Genomic DNA, 19,765 nt, shown 5'->3' on the forward strand with positions numbered 1-19,765 from the left:
ATGTTCGTCTCGGGCATGATTTATGTTCGCAATTGAATTTCTTGACTTTTTCTTCGCCGAGGTCGCTGGGGAGCTGGGGGCCCACACGTGGCCGGTGGAGTTGGCCAAAAGAAACGCAGCACAAATTAGCTCATTTTCCGGTACACTTGCCTCACGTGCTCGTTAGCATCCAGTCAAAGGAGCCACAGGTCATTGAACCCCCAAGTTCGCAGTTTTCCGACTTGGTCACGGGTGGGGGCCACTGGGCAGCAGATGTTTGCATTTTGCACTACGCAAGTTCTGTGTGCCCCTAACTGTACACTTAGAAAAATCGTAAAAAAAAGATACTCTTTTTCAAACATTAATAGGAATATATTAATGGTTGAAAACTAGTAAAATTATGCTTTCAACATGGTCAATCCTTATAAATGTACATATTATATTACATTTTATATTCTATATTGAGTGGCTGATTTTTGAAAGTGTAGATGCTGGTCCAGAAGTCTGGAAAAGAGTGAGTCACGTACTCCTGCCAGCTGATTGCCTCAAATTGTTTTCGCCCATTTTTTCGAACACATTTGACAGGCGTTTAACTGTGACAGAATGGAAGGAGTGGGTGTATGTCATAGGACAGAATGGGGAAAATTCTTTCGTTTTCATTTAATGCCGACCTAATATGAGTCAAAGTTGCCTAACGCCATATAGCTGAGAGTCCTTTAAGGACACCCCTCCGCTCGCAGCTTCCTTCTCTCGACTGAGCAAGAGTTTGGCTACATTTGCCATATTTTTTGGGTTGCCTAGCAGTTTATCTGCTTGTTGACAGCTGCCCAAAGGGAATTAGTTATCAAAAGACGCATAAATCCATTTTCATTTTACAAAATACTCTGCTTAGCCATGGCTTCTACGTCCATTCACTTGCTGTACTTGAATAAAATATGAGTAGAATTGAAATTCGAGCAACATGGCTAGACGATATTTGCCTTGGCAATCCCTTAAAGGCAGGACCAACTTTAAATTACATTTATGTGTGATACACACAGAGTAAATTCCCAAGTAAAAACATTATACATTATATAAAAAAACGTAAGAAAGGACTACACAATTTTAAGCCCACTGAAACCATCGAATGATCTTTTAAAAAGCTAATTTCTATACTTTCTTTCCGTTTAACATAATTTTCTGCTTGGCTGGAAAATGGAAAACATTCCTGACCTTTTTTCTCATTAGCACTTTGAGTGACATAAATATTTAGGCCACCAGAGAGCCAAACGAAAAGTGCGTTCATCCGTTGCTCAGGCGACTTTTATGGTCTGCTTGTTAATGCAAATAGCATGCCAAGTGTAATAAAATTATTTCCGCTACTGTATAGCTTTAGCTTTGGTTATTAGCCCCATCCCGCAGATTTTCCCAGACCATTTTCATTGGCACGCGATGGTAAAGCGCTCTTGATTTAACTGCCTCGAGATAAGTTTCTTTGGGTTTCTTTGGCTTTCTTGGCTGTTTTGATTTTCGACTCGAGCCAAAAACAGGATAAACATAAATTGTGGCAATCCGTGGCATTGGCAGCTGCCCAGGACACAGGCCAAAAGGCAGGACACGTGTTGGGACTCCACCACCACCACCACTGGTGGCATGTAAGGCTATGCCACGGGTCGGCGACTCCCCGGGATCCCAGCTCCCCTCCCCCGCTACCTGTAGCTACCCCTGGTCGTCCCTCAAGCTCCTGCATCGAGTGTGTTTGCATTTTAAAATCCACCCTCGAACAACATTTTGCCAACTTCAATTCCAACCGCTGTCATTTGAAGCGAGTGCTCCTCTTCTCGGGTTTCGCCAGGGCTAAAAGTAGACAATGGGTCATTTTAATTTAAACTATACAATTTTATAAAGCAAACCACATCTTTAGTTAATATGGGTTGAATTGCTAAAAAGAATAATAAGTAATAGAGGCAGATTTTTGAAAACAATAATTTTAAAAGAAGTGAAGTTACGAGTATCAAGTATTCTGCACATTTGGCCCACTGTTTTAAAGCCTGATACCATGGCCCTCATGGGAATTGACAGCGTTTGTGTTTCTGTAACCCCATTTGGCCTCCATTTTGCGCGCATTTTGATTCGGATTTTCTGCACTGCACATTCCCATAGAAAGGACTCGTTTGAAGGAGCGGCGAGATATGCCCACTTGTCCACCTGCCGATGGACAGCAGCCAAACTTGGATGCGGATGGCCACTCTACGAATTTTGTACTTTTTGCGACTATTTTTTTTCCGTTGGCAGAGCATCTATAATTTTGTTGGCCCGGCAGATTGTTGCTTTTCCTTCCCATTTGCTCTTTTCCTCCCTCGGAAAAATTCAATCAAAGCACTACAAGCGTAAACAAGTGGGGTAACATTGGGCTCGCATCCTTGCATCCTTGTTCGCCAGCACTTCAATTTCGAGTGTTTTCTTTTCTATTTGAATTTCAGCTCGTTTTTGGCCTTTTTCGAATTTTGAGCCCCAAAATGCGAGTTTGGGGCCTTTGTGCTTTTATGGTTATGCTTGCTTTATTATTGGTGCTATTTGTACACCTGTTTCGATACCCTTTCCAGTTTTTAGGTCATTTAGCTAGGCAAAGATGCAGATTGTAGGTTACTTTCTAGTTTTAAATTGTTTCAACTCAATTCTTTTCTTTAAAAATCCACTTACTTTTTAATAAATCCACTTAAATATGGCTTCTAGTTTAGCTTGAAAGAGCATCACACATTCGTTGCCAAACGAATGTGGGAACTGCCTTACTCTTAAATTAAAAATCGCAGATGGCCCTTTTCGGTCTTTGGCAAGTTTAAATGCCGCGCTGGCAACTTTGCTCCTTGGCTGCACCCCAACTTTACCAGAATCCCCAGCCTTCAGCTGCCTCAAATTTCCGAGTAGCAGCTTGATACACCTAACAGCCGTGCTAAGTCCTGGCAGGATTAGGCTAAACGCCCTCGCATTTTATGCCAAGTACGCTATTTCAGCGCCTTTCTGAGGCCTAAAAGTACACAAAGCTGCAATTACTTGCCAACACAAAAATTGTGGGTATGGGTGCGATGATTCGAGGAAGCGGAAAACTCGTGTTATCTTTTGATTTTCCCTAATGTTGTTTTATCACTAACTTTCCACCTTTTTTTCTTTAATCATAAGAGAACTGTTTGTATCCCAAGAAATTAAAAAAAAAGTATGATTTTTAGCCATGTTTCACAAGGCTGAAATAATACAACTGGAAATACTTTAAACTTACCTATATTTACAAAGTATTTTCTGATTTTATTTTCGTCCCAGGGTATCTTAAGCTTCCGAATCCCACGCGTTTTATATTTTGTTTTTATTGCTGATTGTTTCATTTCTTTCAGGGATAACCATCAATTTTTATTGTTGTTACGGCCGCATTTCACATCGACTTGTTTGTCGGTTTGTATTTTTGGTTTTGTCTGGCTGGCTCCTCGACTATTGATTTTTGTTCGAATTTTCGAAGGCAAAGAATTTCAGTTGAGTTTTTTTTTTGTGTTTTGTATTTTGCCATACTTGCGGCAATAACTGTGGCTGACAAATGATCTGAACTTTGTCAGAAAGTACTTGCAAATCTAATTAAACCGCAAAGCAAACAGCTAACTTAATTAGGTTCTTTAATTTTTGTTGTGTTCCTTGCCCGTTTGTCAAATTTTCCGTCTGCAGAAGGACAAAGTTAGTGTCCCGGAACAACGGTAAAGGATAATGGATGGGGCTGCGCGAATTGTCATAACTGCGGGGACATTTTGTAATTAACATCGGTGTCTGCTTTTCCTCAACCTGTTGGGCTTTCTCCAGTTACAACTGTTGCCTGTTCTCAATCTTTTCATTTAGTTTTTCAGGCCAACACAGTTGTGTTTCTCGAAGTAATTGTGACTGGGATGTGAAGTTTGTAACTTCTTGAAGTTCCACCAAATGTGGCCAAAAAGATAATGGAAATGTAGTGCTGTCTGAAAATTTGAGTGGGTTTAAGGGTGACAAATGGTAACTTTGTTAGTTTTTCTCATTCATCCCTTTGCTATATTTTATTTTACAAACAATTAGGAGCTTAAATATTTTGAACACTTCCAAATGTGGTAATCCGATTAGCCCAAATTATGCACAAAAGTTGATTATAATTATATTTCCTAATAGGATTAGCCTAAAATGGTTAAAATGGTTAATGGTTAAAAAGGCTAACAATCACTTTTTGCAGATGTTTTTAAAGTAGGATGTAAAATTCTGATTAGAACAATTTATATCATTTATAATTTAAAACGCAGAATTTGCCATATTTAATTATTTGTTAGTAATTAACGTGATATTAGGGTAATTACTTTTTTCAAAGTATATAAGATAGGGCACAGTGTAATTAGAATGAATTTACTTTGATCCTATTCCACTGGCTTTCAACTGCAATTTCCAAATGGCTGTGCCGTGCAAGCCGCAGTGTCTTAATTGAAACTATGTGGCATAGTGTAGTATAGTATGTAGTATGTACTTCTATGTCCTCCAGAAGTTGGAGCCTCTCTGGGGCCTCCTTTGCCACGCCACGGGGCACATTCAACCCGTTCAACTTATTCTGCCATGCTGGCACTGCCACTTTTTCACTACTTTGTCATAATTTGCAACTGCTGCACTGCAAAATGCTCCTCCTCCGGCTTCCCGCACAAGTTGTTCTTATTAACTGCTCAGCCATTTGGCGTTCGGCTCTCGGTTCTCCAGCTCTGGCAGAGGAGTTAATAGACCGTGATGGGGCGGGGTCCTGGAAACAGGACACAACTGCTTGACTTTGCAACTGCATATGCCTGCCGTCGGGTGCCATGTCCTGCGCTGTTGTCCTTTGACTGTGTCGCTGCATAATTTATGACTGCTTACTGGCTGCCTGGCACTCAAGCTGTTTTTTGTTAGCCAACACAGCACAGGACACGGGACAGGACCTGAATCAGTTGTAAATCGATTGATGTATGGCCAAGTTATTTGCACCGAACCGATGCGACGGCTTTAAGCGCCCTGGGCCGCATTGGCGAATTTCCTCGACTAACTCAATTATTGAACAATTTAATTTGGCTGCTTGACTTTGAGGGTCCGACATCCTGTTGCTCCTGGCCATCCGGGTGTTCCTCGATTAGCATGTTCTCAACACATTTGCGTACAGCCCACAAATATTCACACTCCCACAAACACTATACATTTCTAATCCATAAGCAGCTAATAAATTTTGGTCATGCATCATGCAGAGAGATTTTGGGCGGGGCCCCAGCTCCGCATCCTGGCCCAATGGACCCCCACTGGCGGGCAAACATCGATGTTGTTCTGGGCGTAATTAGTGAAATGGCTGTACCCACCAAACCACTCCGTACTCTACGATTAAAGTTGTCGCGTTCCCGGTTCCAGCCAGCAAAGTGCATCATTAATTTTAAAGCACTGCCGAGGGAGTCGTGATATATTGTTAATGGCGCCTGGAACTTGATACACACTTTGTTAAATATAAATATATATGTTATTAATGACTTTTTGCTTCTTGAAAATTAAATTTATCCTTTTTAAAAGAAATTATTTTCTGACTCTGTTTAATGTGAGATTAAAGTGATAGTCAGATAAATTTAATGCTTATGCTTAACTTATTTATGCATTTTTGTCTAACCCAATTCCGAATTTTATAACCCTACTTATAATGAATTTGTGGCAACTTCACGCGGCAGTCAACAAGTTTTCTTCAAGCCAACTTTTATGGGGTTATAGAAATCGAAAGCATAACATTCACTTTACGACCAAATGTATCTGAGCTGATTTCGACGTAAATTTCGGCCTGTCTACGCATAAAACTTAATGGGCATTACGAAATTACAGCTGTTGCTCCTTCACCATGGATATTACTTTGTTTATCGACCTTATTTTGTATGTCAACATTTATGACATTTATGACGGCCACAAAAGTCAATTAGCCTTGTAGCAGCTACGATGATGGCCATGGCCAAGGCAACTGTTTCACTAGTTTCACTGCCTAATTATTAGTTAGTTTTTTGAAGCGTCTTAGCCATGATGAAGAATGCTTAAGCAGTTGAAGTATCTAATCAGAGAAGGTTGAGCAGCTCAGACAAAAGTTTGCTTTTGGCAATCCCTAGATATATGTTTATACAGATATATTGTGAGTACAGTGTGCATAAAGCTAAAAGATACATTTTGTAAGATTTAAATACATTTGCTCACAGCAAAGGACAAGAAATTGTGTTAAAAAAATTTGTTTAAATTACGAAAATACGTACAATGTTGCGCTCTTCTTATAATCATTTAAGATTGGTAAGGAATAGGAATGGAGCGATTGTTAACTAGTTAGCTTTTCTTAAACTGGAGCTATTATTAAAGATTACTGAATTTTCAGCTATTGATTAAACTGAAGACGCAACTTGGCATCGCTTAGTGCTGTAACCGCTCCTAATTGCTTGGATTTAGCTGTAGTCGAAATTCGAATGTCTTTGCAAAGTACATATTTGTGTGTGCGTGCCTACTATTTGTTTCTGCCAGTGCCTTTGGGCCAATGCTCGATTCTTTGTGCGTTCTCGGCTTATAAATTTAGTCAAAGCACGTAGCGTAAACTTGGCAATAAATCCGTAAGCCCAGCCGTTCATGGACCACCCCGAGTATGCGTTCGCATGTATCCCTGACTTACACGCATCCCGCTGTGGAACACGTGGCGTATTAACAATATCGACATGAGTAAACAAATGCCCAAGGGGGATCAGGAGGGGTGGGGAGCATGAAGAAGTCTGCAGATTGCTCGAAGTAATTTACACTTTTCCAACTTCAACTTACCAACTTTGCCCACTCTCTCGTTTTACAGAAGAGCAAGCGATTGGGAAAAGAGGCAAAAAAGTGGAACGACAACGAAAATTAACACAAATGCCTCATAAACTGGCATATCTTGATTGGGAACGGGAACCGGAAGTGCCACCACCCACCAGCCCAAGGACACGTGTTAAGTAGCTCTATCCATAGTCATTATCAGTGAACTGTGAGCAAACATGCCGAACCTCCATCACGTCGACTACAATCGAAAGTATTCCGCCACGGAAACGATTCAGGTAAGCTTTTCCACCATGAGGTCCTCCCATTTCCATGCCACTTAAGTCGAAGTCGAAGAATCGCCTGCTGGCTGGCATTAAAAAATACAACTCAAGTGCGATAATTAAAAATGAAACGAACAATTTACGACCCGAAGGAGTCTGGCACGCGACCAGGTTTGTGGGCGTTTCCCGGGCTCTATCTTATCCTGGTGATTTTTCACACCCAGGATAGCGGGGATCTGGGGGACAGGACGTCGTCCAAATGGAGACCTTACGTTTGACTTGCTCCTCGACTGGATTGATGTGCTCCGTCGCTTTGCTGTGTGTTTTTAGAGTGGAGTTCAGCGAATTAATTGAAGAGTTCTTCGTGTTTTTTGGACACTGCCTGCCTGGGAGCAACCCCCAAGACACGCCTACTGTCCCGCTAATTGCTGTCATAAATTTTGAACTCAACTCGCTGGGAAACATTCCTTGGGCAAATTGTTATACTCTGTCGCCGGGGAGAATGGTAAAAAAGGGGGGTAGTTGCGCTATTACCAAAGGGTTGCTCAAGAATTTCGGGTAGATTGAGCAATTAGCGAAGAAATAGCTTAATGGAAAGTGTTCTTGAGGGAATCAAGAAGCGACTGGTCCTTGAAAGAAAATATATCATTTAATTTTATTTAAATACCACTTTTTGTTAAAGCATAATTTGAATTGAATAAATTCTGATTGATGCATTACTAAGTGGATTTTTCTTTTGTATCTTAGCATTAGTTCAAATAGTATTTATAACTAACTTTTTCTATCCTTTTATTATTTTAATAATACCATTTCGGCTGGGTTCTATAATATTTTTAATATATCCCCACAACGAGATCTTATATTATAAAACCATATATATTGATTACAAGGCCTTTAAATATTTCTACATATTTCAAAGAGTATCTATTATTCCACCAAATAGAGCAGTGTTACTTTTCAGATCCCATTTGTTTTGGTTTGCATGTTGTCTCAGCTTCGGCTCTTCCCGCGACCACTTTCCCCAAATTTTCCCGCACTTTCTCCGCCCCGTCACCCTGGAGTAAAATCGCTAAAAACAACGTCGGGAAAGTCTGCACTGGCTGCTGTTGCTTTTTATTCCTCAGTTGGATTTGTTTTGTTTTCCCTCGCGGAGAACGCGGCTCTTCCGGATTCCTTTGGAGTCGGGTAAAAACGAGATGGACATAAACCGGGGCGGGTGAAGGGCGGTCCTCGTCTCTGAAACTTGATTAAGTAGTTTCCGCGTGCTTTTATTTGCACAATAAAAACATAACTTTTTTGTTTCGCTAGAGCTGCTCGTCTAGTATTAAAGTCGGATGAAAAAGAAGCGCCAGAGCAAAATGTGTGAAGTGGACTTTTCCCCGGCAATTGCATCCCCCTTTTCATTCGGGACGTGTTTCCTGGCTGCTACTATTTAAGCCGCTATTTTTATGGCTTTTGCGCTGGAATGATAACGTTATGGCTCCATTGTGACAAGTCGCGAACGTGGTTTAGTTAAAATGTCTCGTCATGTGGGATCACACGGATGGTTGGCTCCTTCCCTTCCATGAGAAAGTCAGTAGTAGTGGGATTCAGATATTAGAGAAACGAGGGATATTACACAGATATCCAGCAACATTGCACAAAAATTGTATCCTTTAATCTTTTATTTTAATTTCCTCTCAATCAAGATTAAGATCTTCAAAGACATATATAATTAAATATTTAAAGTGTGTATTTATCTATCACATTTTAAGTAAGCAAAGCATTGTAAATTGTTACTATGCTCTTTGAAATACCTTTTATCACTTTAAAACGAATTTAGAGATTTGGTCTCTGCTCCCAATTGCCCAAATACCATTAACTGTTTTCTGGTTTTGGCTAATGGTCGCGTACGAACGGAAATAGCGACCATATGCCGCTCTATAAACCCGCAGACGCCGCGGCCCATTAAAAATGATTACAGAAATGCCTCAGCACAAACTCCCACGAAGGAAATTTCACTTTTCGCCGCATATGCTGCCCGCTTGGAAGTTTCCTTTTTTGCCACTTTTTTTTTTTTTGGCAAAACAAACAACATAAATATGGATTTCTCATTAAAATGCCAAAGTTATGCCGGCACGTAGATGGAAATGCGGCGAGTCCTTCGAGAGCGGCGCCTGCGCCTGCGACATGTTTTGCTCTCCCCAATCCCAATGTCAATGTCGACGTTCTCTTAGCCACATTTGCTGTGCTCTCTTATGGGCCAAGTCACGTGCTGCCATTGAAGGAATTTCATCGCCGGCAGGAGCGGATCGTCGAGGAGCTCAGCCGGAAGGGAGGGTGGCCACTGCTCATAACACTCAGCCAGGACGCCAGGACAATGTGACGCATTTGTCATGAAACGGATTTCCGGCATTGTCGTCGCTGTCTCTGCCACCCCATGGTGTGGATGGGTGGTACCCATCCTCATTCTCATCCTCATCCGCACTTGGCTTCCCTAGGCAAACTTGTTCAATTTTTTATGACACAGGCGCGGAGGAGCAAGGAACGATAGAAGTCGAAGGCTAAGAAAAGAAAAAAAAAAACACAAAGTTTGTCGTGCCCGGCCGCAAAAGTGGCTATTTAGCATTTTAGAGTAGGCGAACATGACCTCAAGGAACCTTGTGCCCCGTTGTTCATCTCACTCCTCCGAGTCCTTGCGACTCTGGGCTCTGAATTTTTCATTAATTGTATTTCGAATGGGTCGCTAAAATGGAGAAGAAATGGAAATTTAAATGAACGAATTTCGCAATGATACCGGACATTGAGGAAATTTAAGGGAGATTTAGTAAACTTGACGTTTATGGTGTAAAACATAGACAATGAAAGTAGTATTTACTAGTTAATGAGACAAATATGATCCCTTTTTAATGGTTTCACCGAAACTGGGGGTAATACATTCATCTACCATTAGATTCTTATTTCATGTTAATATACACGATCAATAGTAAACCGAAACTCACCCCTAAAATGCATTTGCCCTTCCTTCCTTTAAAAATCAGGTAGTAACTACCATTCAAGTAGGATTTGCTTGGAAAGTATGCAACATTTCATCATGTGAAGGTTCATCCCTAGCTCGCCTGTAATTCCCAAATGGTTCTGGCTTGCTGTGAATGGAATAAGGACTGATTTGGGTTTGAAAGTTATCTTTGCGCAGAGGCGATATCGTAACCAATGAAGTTCTACTGAGGTGCGATTATTGCTAGTTGAAAACTTTAACCAATACCCCGCCATGGGGACGTGAAATACCGTCCACTACGGCAATTTTTGGAAGCCCGAGAGGGCCATTAAAAATACATTCGAAAATTAGTCTTTAGTTAATAATGAGCTCTCTTAAAACAGTGCTGAGCTCATCCTCGCATTAATCTGAGTTAATGAAAGAAGACACTATAAACTCCAATCTTGATGGGTCATAATCGTTAAATGTCCATTCCTGGGATAACTGCCCGCTTAAAGAGGCTATGATATTCCCACACAAATGGCAAATCATAGTGTAAAACTATTTTGCTCAACCATTAATTTAAGCCATTCGGAATCACACACACACTCAACCCTCGAAAAGGGTTCATGGGCATTAGACGAATTAAACTTAATGTTAACTCCCATTTAGCCTACTCTCTAGCTAAATTACAATATCCATCGTCTTGTATGCTGTGCATGCAATTCGACTGGTTGTGTGTGAATGCGGGAAAATTCCCAAAATGTTCCTGACCGAAAATTACTGTCGCAATTTATGTTTATGCGACTGGAAACTTTTCCTTCGGCTCTGGATTTTTGTGTTTTTATAGTTCAAGTTCGACAGGAGGAGAGAATCGGATAAACGGAAACCTTTAACTTCTATGTAAATTTACAACTTTGCTAGTTTTGGCTTTCGAAAAACTTCAACCGGTCCTTTTTTGGTTGCTCCTGTGGCATAAAGCCAATCTAGACACACACATAAATACCAAAAAAAAGAAAGGAATGACCCTCACAAAGTTCAGATTTTCCGATGCGTAACGTCGGCTGTTTAACTCTAGAGACTAACGTCGGTGGCTTGTTTCCCTTTTATGAACTAAGCAGATGTAATTCCAAGGCGACCCATGACCCCAAACATATTTCATTTTTTACGCTTAGCCTACTTTTTGTCAATGCCGAGCATGTAGCACAGATTTGGATTGCTGGCCTTTTTTCTTGGATCTTCCCAATTTATGCGTTATTTATGCAAAGCAATCCCGCATTGATGAAGATGCTTTTTCCCAGAATACTTGGGCTTTGGCAAAATAAAGAAAAATAATTCAATTAAAATTTACGGTATGCCGAGCTGAAATGTTGAATTTTCCTTCATCGAACGGATTTCGTTCATTTTTATTTATTATTCATTGGCCCAACTAAATATTTAGCCAGGTCATACAAAAATTGAGTTTAGACTCATTAGAGTGTTCCTCTCCACGGAAATCTTTAGTAAAAGGCGAAAGATTTATTCGACAATTGAAGAGAAACCAGAGTAATTTGCACTACAAAATAGTGTAACTCCATACTCAATATTGAATAGAACCGCTTGGGAATTATATTGTACCTTTGTTACCTGAATGATTAACAAACTTAAGGGAGTGTTTTCGAAAAATCTGTCTTATGTAGGGATGCTAGAAAAATATGAAAACTACCTAAATCTGAATAAAATATACAGTATATATATTTCACATGAAATATGAATCATGAAATCATTTCAGAGTTCAGTCATGGATATTTTAAGAATGAACTTCAATATTGCTGTTTGCTTTATATCGGGCATTTATTCAGTGTTGACTTATGTAAATAACGAGTTCCACTCACAAAACAATTGCGTTGATATTCATTGGAAAGGTGTGATACTCTAATACTTTAAACCCCTTAACATTTGTCTACTAGTAATTGCTAAATGAAATGGTCTTTGCAAATAATAAATAACACTCAGAGAGCGGATCATTCCTAAAAGTATACAATGGTATTTGTTGTTTTCTTACAGGTCTGAACATAGTAATTCTCAACTGATTTTAGCTGCAGTCGCATGAAGTCCTTTGTCCTGGGAAGGAGTAGTTATCGCTTCTCGGCCTTATGGCTAAGATCAAAGTGTAGTATCTGTTCTTATCAGCTAACATCTGATAGTTCCTCCATTGGAGGACAACAAATGTTAAACTGATTTTTGGAATCAGACGGAGTGCTAGGGGCTTGCTCCACCTCTGTCACGGGTTGGCCCGGTATTGCAGTACCGCCGGGATTTCGGCCCAACTGAATAATAAATATTTAATTATAAACATTAGTGAAGAATGCTCTCTTTACAACCTTCTTTATTGGGAAAAGTCTTACACGCTTGACGTTTAAAACAATCTCGCCCTTTTACATGCAAATTCGAATGGTAGGATTGTAGTTTCCTGCTGACATTGCGAAAGTGTCCTTTGCCTTGCCTCTTCGCATCGATTCTATTCCTTTTGGGCGGAGGCAAGCTAGCTAGCTAGCTGGTTTTGTCTGTCGAAAATTGTTTAGCCTTCGTCTTCTTCGTCGCGTTGTCAAGTGATTTGGAAAATTGAATTGATCAATCGCTTTGTCAATTCTGTTACCTATTACTGATTGGCGAGTTTATAGTGTTTGGCTGAATTGGTTGTTCCTAATTATACCTGTTACTCGTAGAGTATACTAGATTCGTTGAAAAGTATGTAACAGACAGAAGGAGGCGTTTCCGACCATATAAATATAAATATATATTCTTGATCAGGATCAAGAGCCGAGTCGATCTGCTTGTAAGATTGTACCTATAACCATATTGTAACTCTAAAGGCTAAAAGGTTGAGATTCAGAGTACAGATTCTAGAGATTCATGTTGCCACGCCGCACAACCGCACAAAACTATCACGCCCACACTTTTGAAAAATGTTTTGATATTTTTTTTAGTCTTGTAAATTTCTATCGATAATTTAATACATTAGGAAGTAGGATCTCGATCCATAAGAAATGAACATTGATTTTGCCATGAATTAACATTTATTTCCAAGTCTTCAAAGTCCATGAAAATATGAGTATTTACTACTAAAAATACACTCAATGTTGGATTAAATCTAAAATTATTCCAAACATCTCTTATCAGTGAATAATGCGAATTATCTCTTATATGAATTATGCAGATAATATTTTAAATAAAAATAATCTCTCTTTCGTTGCCAACCATGACAACAAATTGTGATAACAATATAATGTCATATTAATCCACTTCTAATTTTCATTCCATGTTGTGTAAATCGTTTTATTGACTTAAGCTTAGTACCTATCCTTGAAGCTCATGACTTTCATAAAGAGAGCTTCGTGCTGCTGTATATCAGTGGAAGCGATGTATTTGTCGATCGCCTCGAGGAGCTCACTTTCCCGAGCTATTGTGGTCGGAGACAACATGGCTTTCATTTGGGTGGCACCTTCGACAAACTTATTGTGGAGTTTCTCATTCTCATTGGCGAATTCAGTGCTAACGCCCAGTAAACCCAGCAGGCTCATTCCAATCACCTGGGATTCAGGTGCCGATTGACTCAGCTCGCTGTTGAGTCCCTCGAATACCTGTTGCAGTTCGTAGATATAGTTATATTTCTCGCCAGTTGTGCCTCGCTGTTTGAGACTCTTGCCCTTGTTGGCATAGGCCTGGAGGGCAGCCGTTCCCGGTCCACGTTGTTCAAGCGGAACTGTGTCCACAACTTGTTGCACGAATTTGATGGTGAGTGACATCATATTATGGATTTGAATGCCACGGAGGGTGTCAGCATAGTCAAAGAAATGAGCTAACATCTCGTTTTGCGATTTCGCAGGAGCAGCACACGAAAGGCTCTATGGAATATCCGTTGGGTTAAGACAATGAGATCCGACTTTTTCAATTTTTTTACTTACTACAGCAGCTATGGCAAATACTATAAGCATACAACGCATCTTCAGCAAGTGATTTAATTCGACTCAAATAATTTTGAGCAGAGATAGGCTTTTTATACACATGTCGTTATCAGTGAGTCGTTGATTTCTTTTATGAATTACTGTGTTTTTAAGCTGGCTCACGAGATAAAGTAAATGCGATTAGGAACTAGAAAGGAATATTGAATATATTGTATTGAACTTTTGCTATAAAGTCTGGAGAGATATTCCCACGGAATAGTGCAGAAAAGGGTCTGGCTACTCATTGTATTAAGATACAAATGATTTAATTATTAATGACAATTACTTTCGAATACATTCAATATAAACGCAGATGTGTATTCACGGTCAACGTGAAGAAAGGTGGCTGATGGAGTGTATAAGAAGGTGGTTATGTTTATTGTTAGCTTGAATACCAAACGAGACCATCATTGCAAGGAATATGGATATGGACGTGACAAAGTATTTGACTTATGATAGTTGGCTCGTAAAATCTTACTTGGAAACCCACTAGCCGATTGACCAGAGATTGCTCCCTCTGATTACTATTTTTCCTCACGATGGCTCATGGGCTGGCAGACTTCTTCGTTTATGATGTAGTCAAAAATGGATCGGTTCATGGATAGCAGAATCCGGGATTCGACAGGAAGATAACAAAAAGTAGTGGCTAGCGAAAAAGAAAATACTTTTAATGATTTAAATGTATAAAAAACTATTGGGTCCAGTCCATAGACTATCAGATTCCATTTTAACCAATTCAGGCAACTATAAAATTAAAAATCAATCAGTAATAGGTAACAGAATTGACAAAGCGATTGATCAATTCAATTTTCCAAATCACTTGACAACGCGACGAAGAAGACGAAGGCTAAACAATTTTCGACAGACAAAACCAGCTAGCTAGCTAGCTTGCCTCCGCCCAAAAGGAATAGAATCGATGCGAAGAGGCAAGGCAAAGGACACTTTCGCAATGTCAGCAGGAAACTACAATCCTACCATTCGAATTTGCATGTAAAAGGGCGAGATTGTTTTAAACGTCAAGCGTGTAAGACTTTTCCCAATAAAGAAGGTTGTAAAGAGAGCATTCTTCACTAATGTTTATAATTAAATATTTATTATTCAGTTGGGCCGAAATCCCGGCGGTACTGCAATACCGGGCCAACCCGTGACAGAGGTGGAGCAAGCCCCTAGCACTCCGTCTGATTCCAAAAATCAGTTTAACATTTGTTGTCCTCCAATGGAGGAACTATCAGATGTTAAGCTGATAAGAACAGATACTACACTTTGATCTTAGCCATAAGGCCGAGAAGCGATAACTACTCCTTCCCAGGACAAAGGACTTCATGCGACTGCAGCTAAAATCAGTTGGGAATTACTTTACTTGCAGACTTCAGAATCGAATATAGTTATTGCATATTTCAGGGAGGGTTTTTACTCACATAGCAAAGGTCCTTGGATAATCTGGTGAGATAACATTCAGGTATAAATATACACATGTCAGTAATTAGGATAAGTAAATGGGTATTATTCTGTTATTAAATGAAATAAAGTGTCGCTACCAATATAAACATGCCTAATATAAACATGGCGACCACGTTAATACGGACAAACGGATGGAAGGACTTGGCCAGACACGGCTAGTTATTTTGTATCAAGAATATATTTATATTTATAGGGTCGGAAAGGTCTTCCTCTACCTGGTAAATAATATTTATCGAATCTGTTGTAATCTGTTATTCTAAGTGTAAGGGGTATAAATACCTATAAAATTTTATGTAACTACCCTTCGAAATATGATATCTAGGTAGCTAAGACAGATGTCTTGAGGTGAGTTTTTAATCCTACCCAATTGACACTTAAAATTCCCAATTCCTTCTGGCCAATACTGATCCTAGAAGCATTATGTTTGCTGGTGTTAAGTCACTCTGGTTTCTCTTCAATTGTCGAATAAATCTTTCGCCTTTTACTAAAGATTTCCGTGGAGAGGAACACTCTAATGAGTCTAAACACAATTTTTATTGAGGCCTGATAACTTATGCTATCGGGCCAATGAATTATATATTTTAAAAATGTTAGTTACATCTTAATGAACTTGTAATTGTTAGCACAGCCCTTTGTACCGTGGGGAAATACTATTTAGAATCCCAGAACTGTCCCAGATCCCAGATCCGCTGTGTTTTCTCTGTAACTCAATCAAATTAAATTCAGAAGTGCTGAGTAAGTTTGTAGACTTGTGTTTTTAGCATAAATTTCTGTTTAAATAAGGAAAGCAACCTGTGACGTGTGGAGTATATACTAGATTCGTTGAAAAGTATGTAACAGGTAGAAAACTGTCAATAAGAGTCAATCGTCGAGTCTATCCCATAGACGATAATTCTCCATTATCTACCGATAATCCTGAAAAATGATAAAATTTCTCGTTGGCATTTCCACTCGACTATAGCATTGTTTTTCTCTTGTTTTTCTTTTAAAAAAGTGAATTCGAGTCAAAACTTGAAGGCGAGATTTTGTGCGGCTTGTCTCTGGAATCTGTATGCCTAATCTCAACCTTCTATCTTGAAAAGATAATCAGATTTCAACATTCATACTGAAGGCCAGGATCGATCAAGAATATATATATTCTGTAAGGTACTTTTTAAAGAATCTCGTAAGCCCTTTTACTCTATGACTAACGGGTATAAAAATGAAATGCATATTTCACTACTTGATTTTTCTATTGAATTTGTTAATAACGATTTAATTCAAAGTCCTTTCAAAAGTAATATAGCGCCATCTGTCGGTTTTTGGTCTCCACCTAAAGGCGGGGTTTTAAGTAAACTCTTTAAATTTCCCACAAGCGAATAAAAGGAAATAGGTTTGTGTCTTTGCTCGACACTTCCGCCGTACATTTCTATATTTCGATGTTTTTTCAGGAAAGGACGTGTGTAGAATGTAGGATGTCGAAAAGAAAAATTAACTAAGCGATATAAGAATAGAATACTTGAATACTTCAATACCGTGTCGATGTGGCGATATCCGTTAAAATCAAGGAATTTGAGTTAAGCATGCAGATTCTTGTTAATTCAACGCTGCCAAAACGCCTTATATTGTTGGGTAATTTTTTGTATTAATTTTAGATGTCTTACCATTTACTATAGATGTGAAAGAAAACAATCACTTCTCAACTGAGACCAATTAAAAGCATGAATTTTGATTTTTTCTCTTCTTTCGAATCAGGGGATATGTATGTTGATTTCACGCTTTGCAGATATCGTAAAATCGCATAGCTTAAAGGAAGTATATTAATATTTTTGCTTAGTAATATTTTTTTATTCAAAGGTATATTTTACATACATTCTTACATATATCATAGTAACGCTTACGTATAAACTTTTTTTATTATTATTTTTTCCCCTCTTTTTTTTATAAATGTGTTCTTAGTCTGTCTATATGTTTTTTTACTATGTTTTGCTATATCTTTTTTAACATAAGGGATTCCTAAGCCTTTATGGATACTGGCATTTGAAATATAAAATGAAGCAATAACCATTTGTCTTAATATTTTTGATTGGTAGCGTTGTAGAATCTTAATATTTGAGTTGCTGACATTACCCCAGAGTTGTATGCCATAAGTCCACTTTTTTGATTTAGTTGCTGGCGCTTTGCTTTTATGTGGTTTTTCCACGTTAGTCTGCGATCGAGGTGCAAGCCAAGGTACTTTATGCAATTACTTTGTGGGATTGCTGATCCATTAAATGACACTTCTGGGCAGTCACCTCTTCAAAATGCAAAAGTTATTTGCGCAGATTTCAGGGCGTTGACTTTAATAATAAAAAATATGGAGCAGATGACACCATTTTGATTTTATATAATAAGCCGTCATGCCAGACTCGATCAAACGCATGTTGAACGTCAAGAAATGTTACAGTGCAGTATTTTTTGCTCTCAAATGCGGACAAAATTTCATTTATAATCCTGTGACATTGCTCAGTGGTTCCGTGGCCCCTTTTGAATCCAAACTGGTGTTCGGGTATGATAGCGGATTCGTCCAAGATTGCCAACAATTTCTTTAAAAGTATCTTTTCAAAAAACTTTACAAAATATTGACAACAAATTAAGAGGACGGTACGCTGTCACTTTAAATGAAATTGTGATTTTGTTGAAAATTAAAAAATGTAGGTAATGTTGTAATTAAAACTAATTAATTGAATATTCTGCTACCCTTTTCCTTTTATTTTAAAATGACTCATGGTGCTAAGATGAAACGCATAGGTAAAAGCTGATTCAACTTTCAGTTTGGCTTTTACCTTGTATTATCTAGTCCCATTTTCAATTTCTTTCATCGTTTCCGGCTTTTCTTTTCGTAGCGGAGCTTTCTATCTTCGCTTTGCATAAATTTTCACTTTGTTTTTATCAAAGTCCGTCCTTAATTCTTCCACTCGCTTTTTTTTTATTTCGCCTTTTGTTTTGTCCATGTGCCTGAGATTTTTCTATTGAGATAATATTTTGTTGTCGCCGTTGCCTTGTTTTTTAATCCTTTAGCCATTGACTGCGACAACGAAGGACCGTTTTTTTGTTTGTGTTGTCCTGCGTCCTGGTTGACTGCATACACGCGACGCGACGCGACTCGACGGACATTTTATAGTTATTGCCCCGAAAATTCCCTAGATGGTTTCGTCCATTTTCTATGGTCTTTCGGTTTTATTTTGTTTGAATGAATGTGCACGCCCGTGCCATGGAAATTGGGGCTCTATTGTTTTATAGTCGCGACTGGGAGTTATCAATGCATAGACCTAGACAGATGATGAACATGTTATGTGGAAATGGCCGTACTTTCAGTGTGAGAAGGGTGGAAAACGAACATCATTTGAGACCGGCTTTCTTCGGTTTTATGGGGGGCCTTTGCTGTTGTATGTGACTAATCAAGTTAGCCATAAAAAACAAATGAACATTTTAAAATGTTGATTGGAACAGCTTGTGCCAAAGAGCCGCAAGGGAAGAACCGAGGTAATGGTTTACATTGCGATCCAAAATGCTTCATAGTACTCATATACTCATATGAATGTTTCAGGGGACTTGAAATTTGAAAATCAATTTTAGCAAACAACTGGTGGTTTTTATAATATATAAAAAAGTATTTAATGCAATTGGTAAAATATTCTCAAATAACCATAAAATAGGTATTCTAAATATACATATTATTTTTCAAAATGCAATTTACAATATAAAGATGTTATCCCCACCCATTTAAATTACTGAATACAATATTTTTACTTGATGCTGACAAAACTGTGAACAAAAAAAAAAAAAAAAACATGTAATATTTGTACTAACATGTTTACTTCGTTTATAACTCATTAAATGCCAGTATATTGGACCTAAATGCTTTTTCCAAGGCTCTTCCAGCCGAAAAAATACCTTTGAACCCCTACATAAATATCCTTCTGGTGACAATTCCCCTAGTCAGTTGTGACGTCACGTGTCAACCTGTTAAACCTGTGGCATTCAACGGTATCCGGAGCAAAGACCACGCACAAGGACAACAATGAGAGAATTTCCCCAAGGCGAGCGAGTCCTTCAACCCTCGTCCTGAACCGGTGGTGCATTGAACCGCAGCCGGCTAGAAGGCGGATATCCTCGAAGGCTAAGGTCAAATGCAATTGGCGGAGGGGAAAAAACCGGCAGCACTTCCAGTGAGCGCCAAATGTCCTTTTTGGGAAATTCCCTGTTGCTCTAAATGTTTTGCCTTTGGCGAGTCCTTCGAAGTCCTGCCAGTGCTTACTTGTCTGTGGTGGCGCGCACTTCGTTTACCC

At 39.0% G+C, this 19,765-nt stretch overlaps 2 protein-coding genes and 5 non-coding genes across 8 annotated transcripts in view, besides 3 other annotated features; 4 read left to right on the forward strand and 3 right to left on the reverse strand.

Moving 5' to 3' along the window:
- The window catches only part of sick (sickie), a 162,060-nt gene that overhangs the window by 4,154 nt on the left and 138,141 nt on the right, over positions 1–19,765 (forward strand). The window contains exon 2 of the mRNA NM_001273674.1: positions 6,827–7,067. Coding sequence (NP_001260603.1) covers positions 7,008–7,067 — 60 coding nt within the window. The 5' untranslated portion in view covers positions 6,827–7,007. The remainder of the gene's footprint in view (positions 1–6,826; positions 7,068–19,765) is intronic.
- On the forward strand, positions 10,216–10,357 carry snRNA:U4:38AB (small nuclear RNA U4 at 38AB). The gene has a single exon (NR_001670.1). It is a non-coding gene; the product is annotated as a small nuclear RNA U4 at 38AB (small nuclear RNA).
- Positions 11,430–11,556, reverse strand: snRNA:U5:38ABa (small nuclear RNA U5 at 38AB a). The gene has a single exon (NR_001671.1). It is a non-coding gene; the product is annotated as a small nuclear RNA U5 at 38AB a (small nuclear RNA).
- Positions 12,128–12,318, forward strand: snRNA:U2:38ABb (small nuclear RNA U2 at 38AB b). The gene has a single exon (NR_001672.1). It is a non-coding gene; the product is annotated as a small nuclear RNA U2 at 38AB b (small nuclear RNA).
- Positions 12,721–12,997: a mobile genetic element.
- Positions 13,186–14,014, reverse strand: CG13962 (uncharacterized protein). Of its 2 annotated transcripts, none has more exons than NM_001273682.1 (2): positions 13,956–14,014; positions 13,186–13,895 (listed from the first exon to the last, which is right to left on the reverse strand). In NM_001273682.1, exon 2 carries the CDS (start codon positions 13,797–13,799, stop codon positions 13,341–13,343), a length of 459 nt encoding a protein of 152 aa, NP_001260611.1. In that variant the 5' UTR covers positions 13,800–13,895; positions 13,956–14,014; the 3' UTR covers positions 13,186–13,340. The 2 variants fall into 2 exon arrangements, with proteins under 2 accessions (NP_001260611.1, NP_610004.1); NM_136160.3 differs by having other exon boundaries at positions 13,304–13,895.
- snRNA:U2:38ABa (small nuclear RNA U2 at 38AB a) lies at positions 15,096–15,287 on the reverse strand. The gene has a single exon (NR_001673.1). It is a non-coding gene; the product is annotated as a small nuclear RNA U2 at 38AB a (small nuclear RNA).
- Positions 15,896–16,022, forward strand: snRNA:U5:38ABb (small nuclear RNA U5 at 38AB b). Its single transcript, NR_001674.1, has one exon. It is a non-coding gene; the product is annotated as a small nuclear RNA U5 at 38AB b (small nuclear RNA).
- Positions 16,267–16,301: a mobile genetic element.
- Positions 17,382–18,093: a mobile genetic element.

This window comes from Drosophila melanogaster, chromosome 2L (assembly GCF_000001215.4).
Source record: "Drosophila melanogaster chromosome 2L".
Classification (NCBI taxonomy): domain Eukaryota; kingdom Metazoa; phylum Arthropoda; class Insecta; order Diptera; family Drosophilidae; genus Drosophila; species Drosophila melanogaster.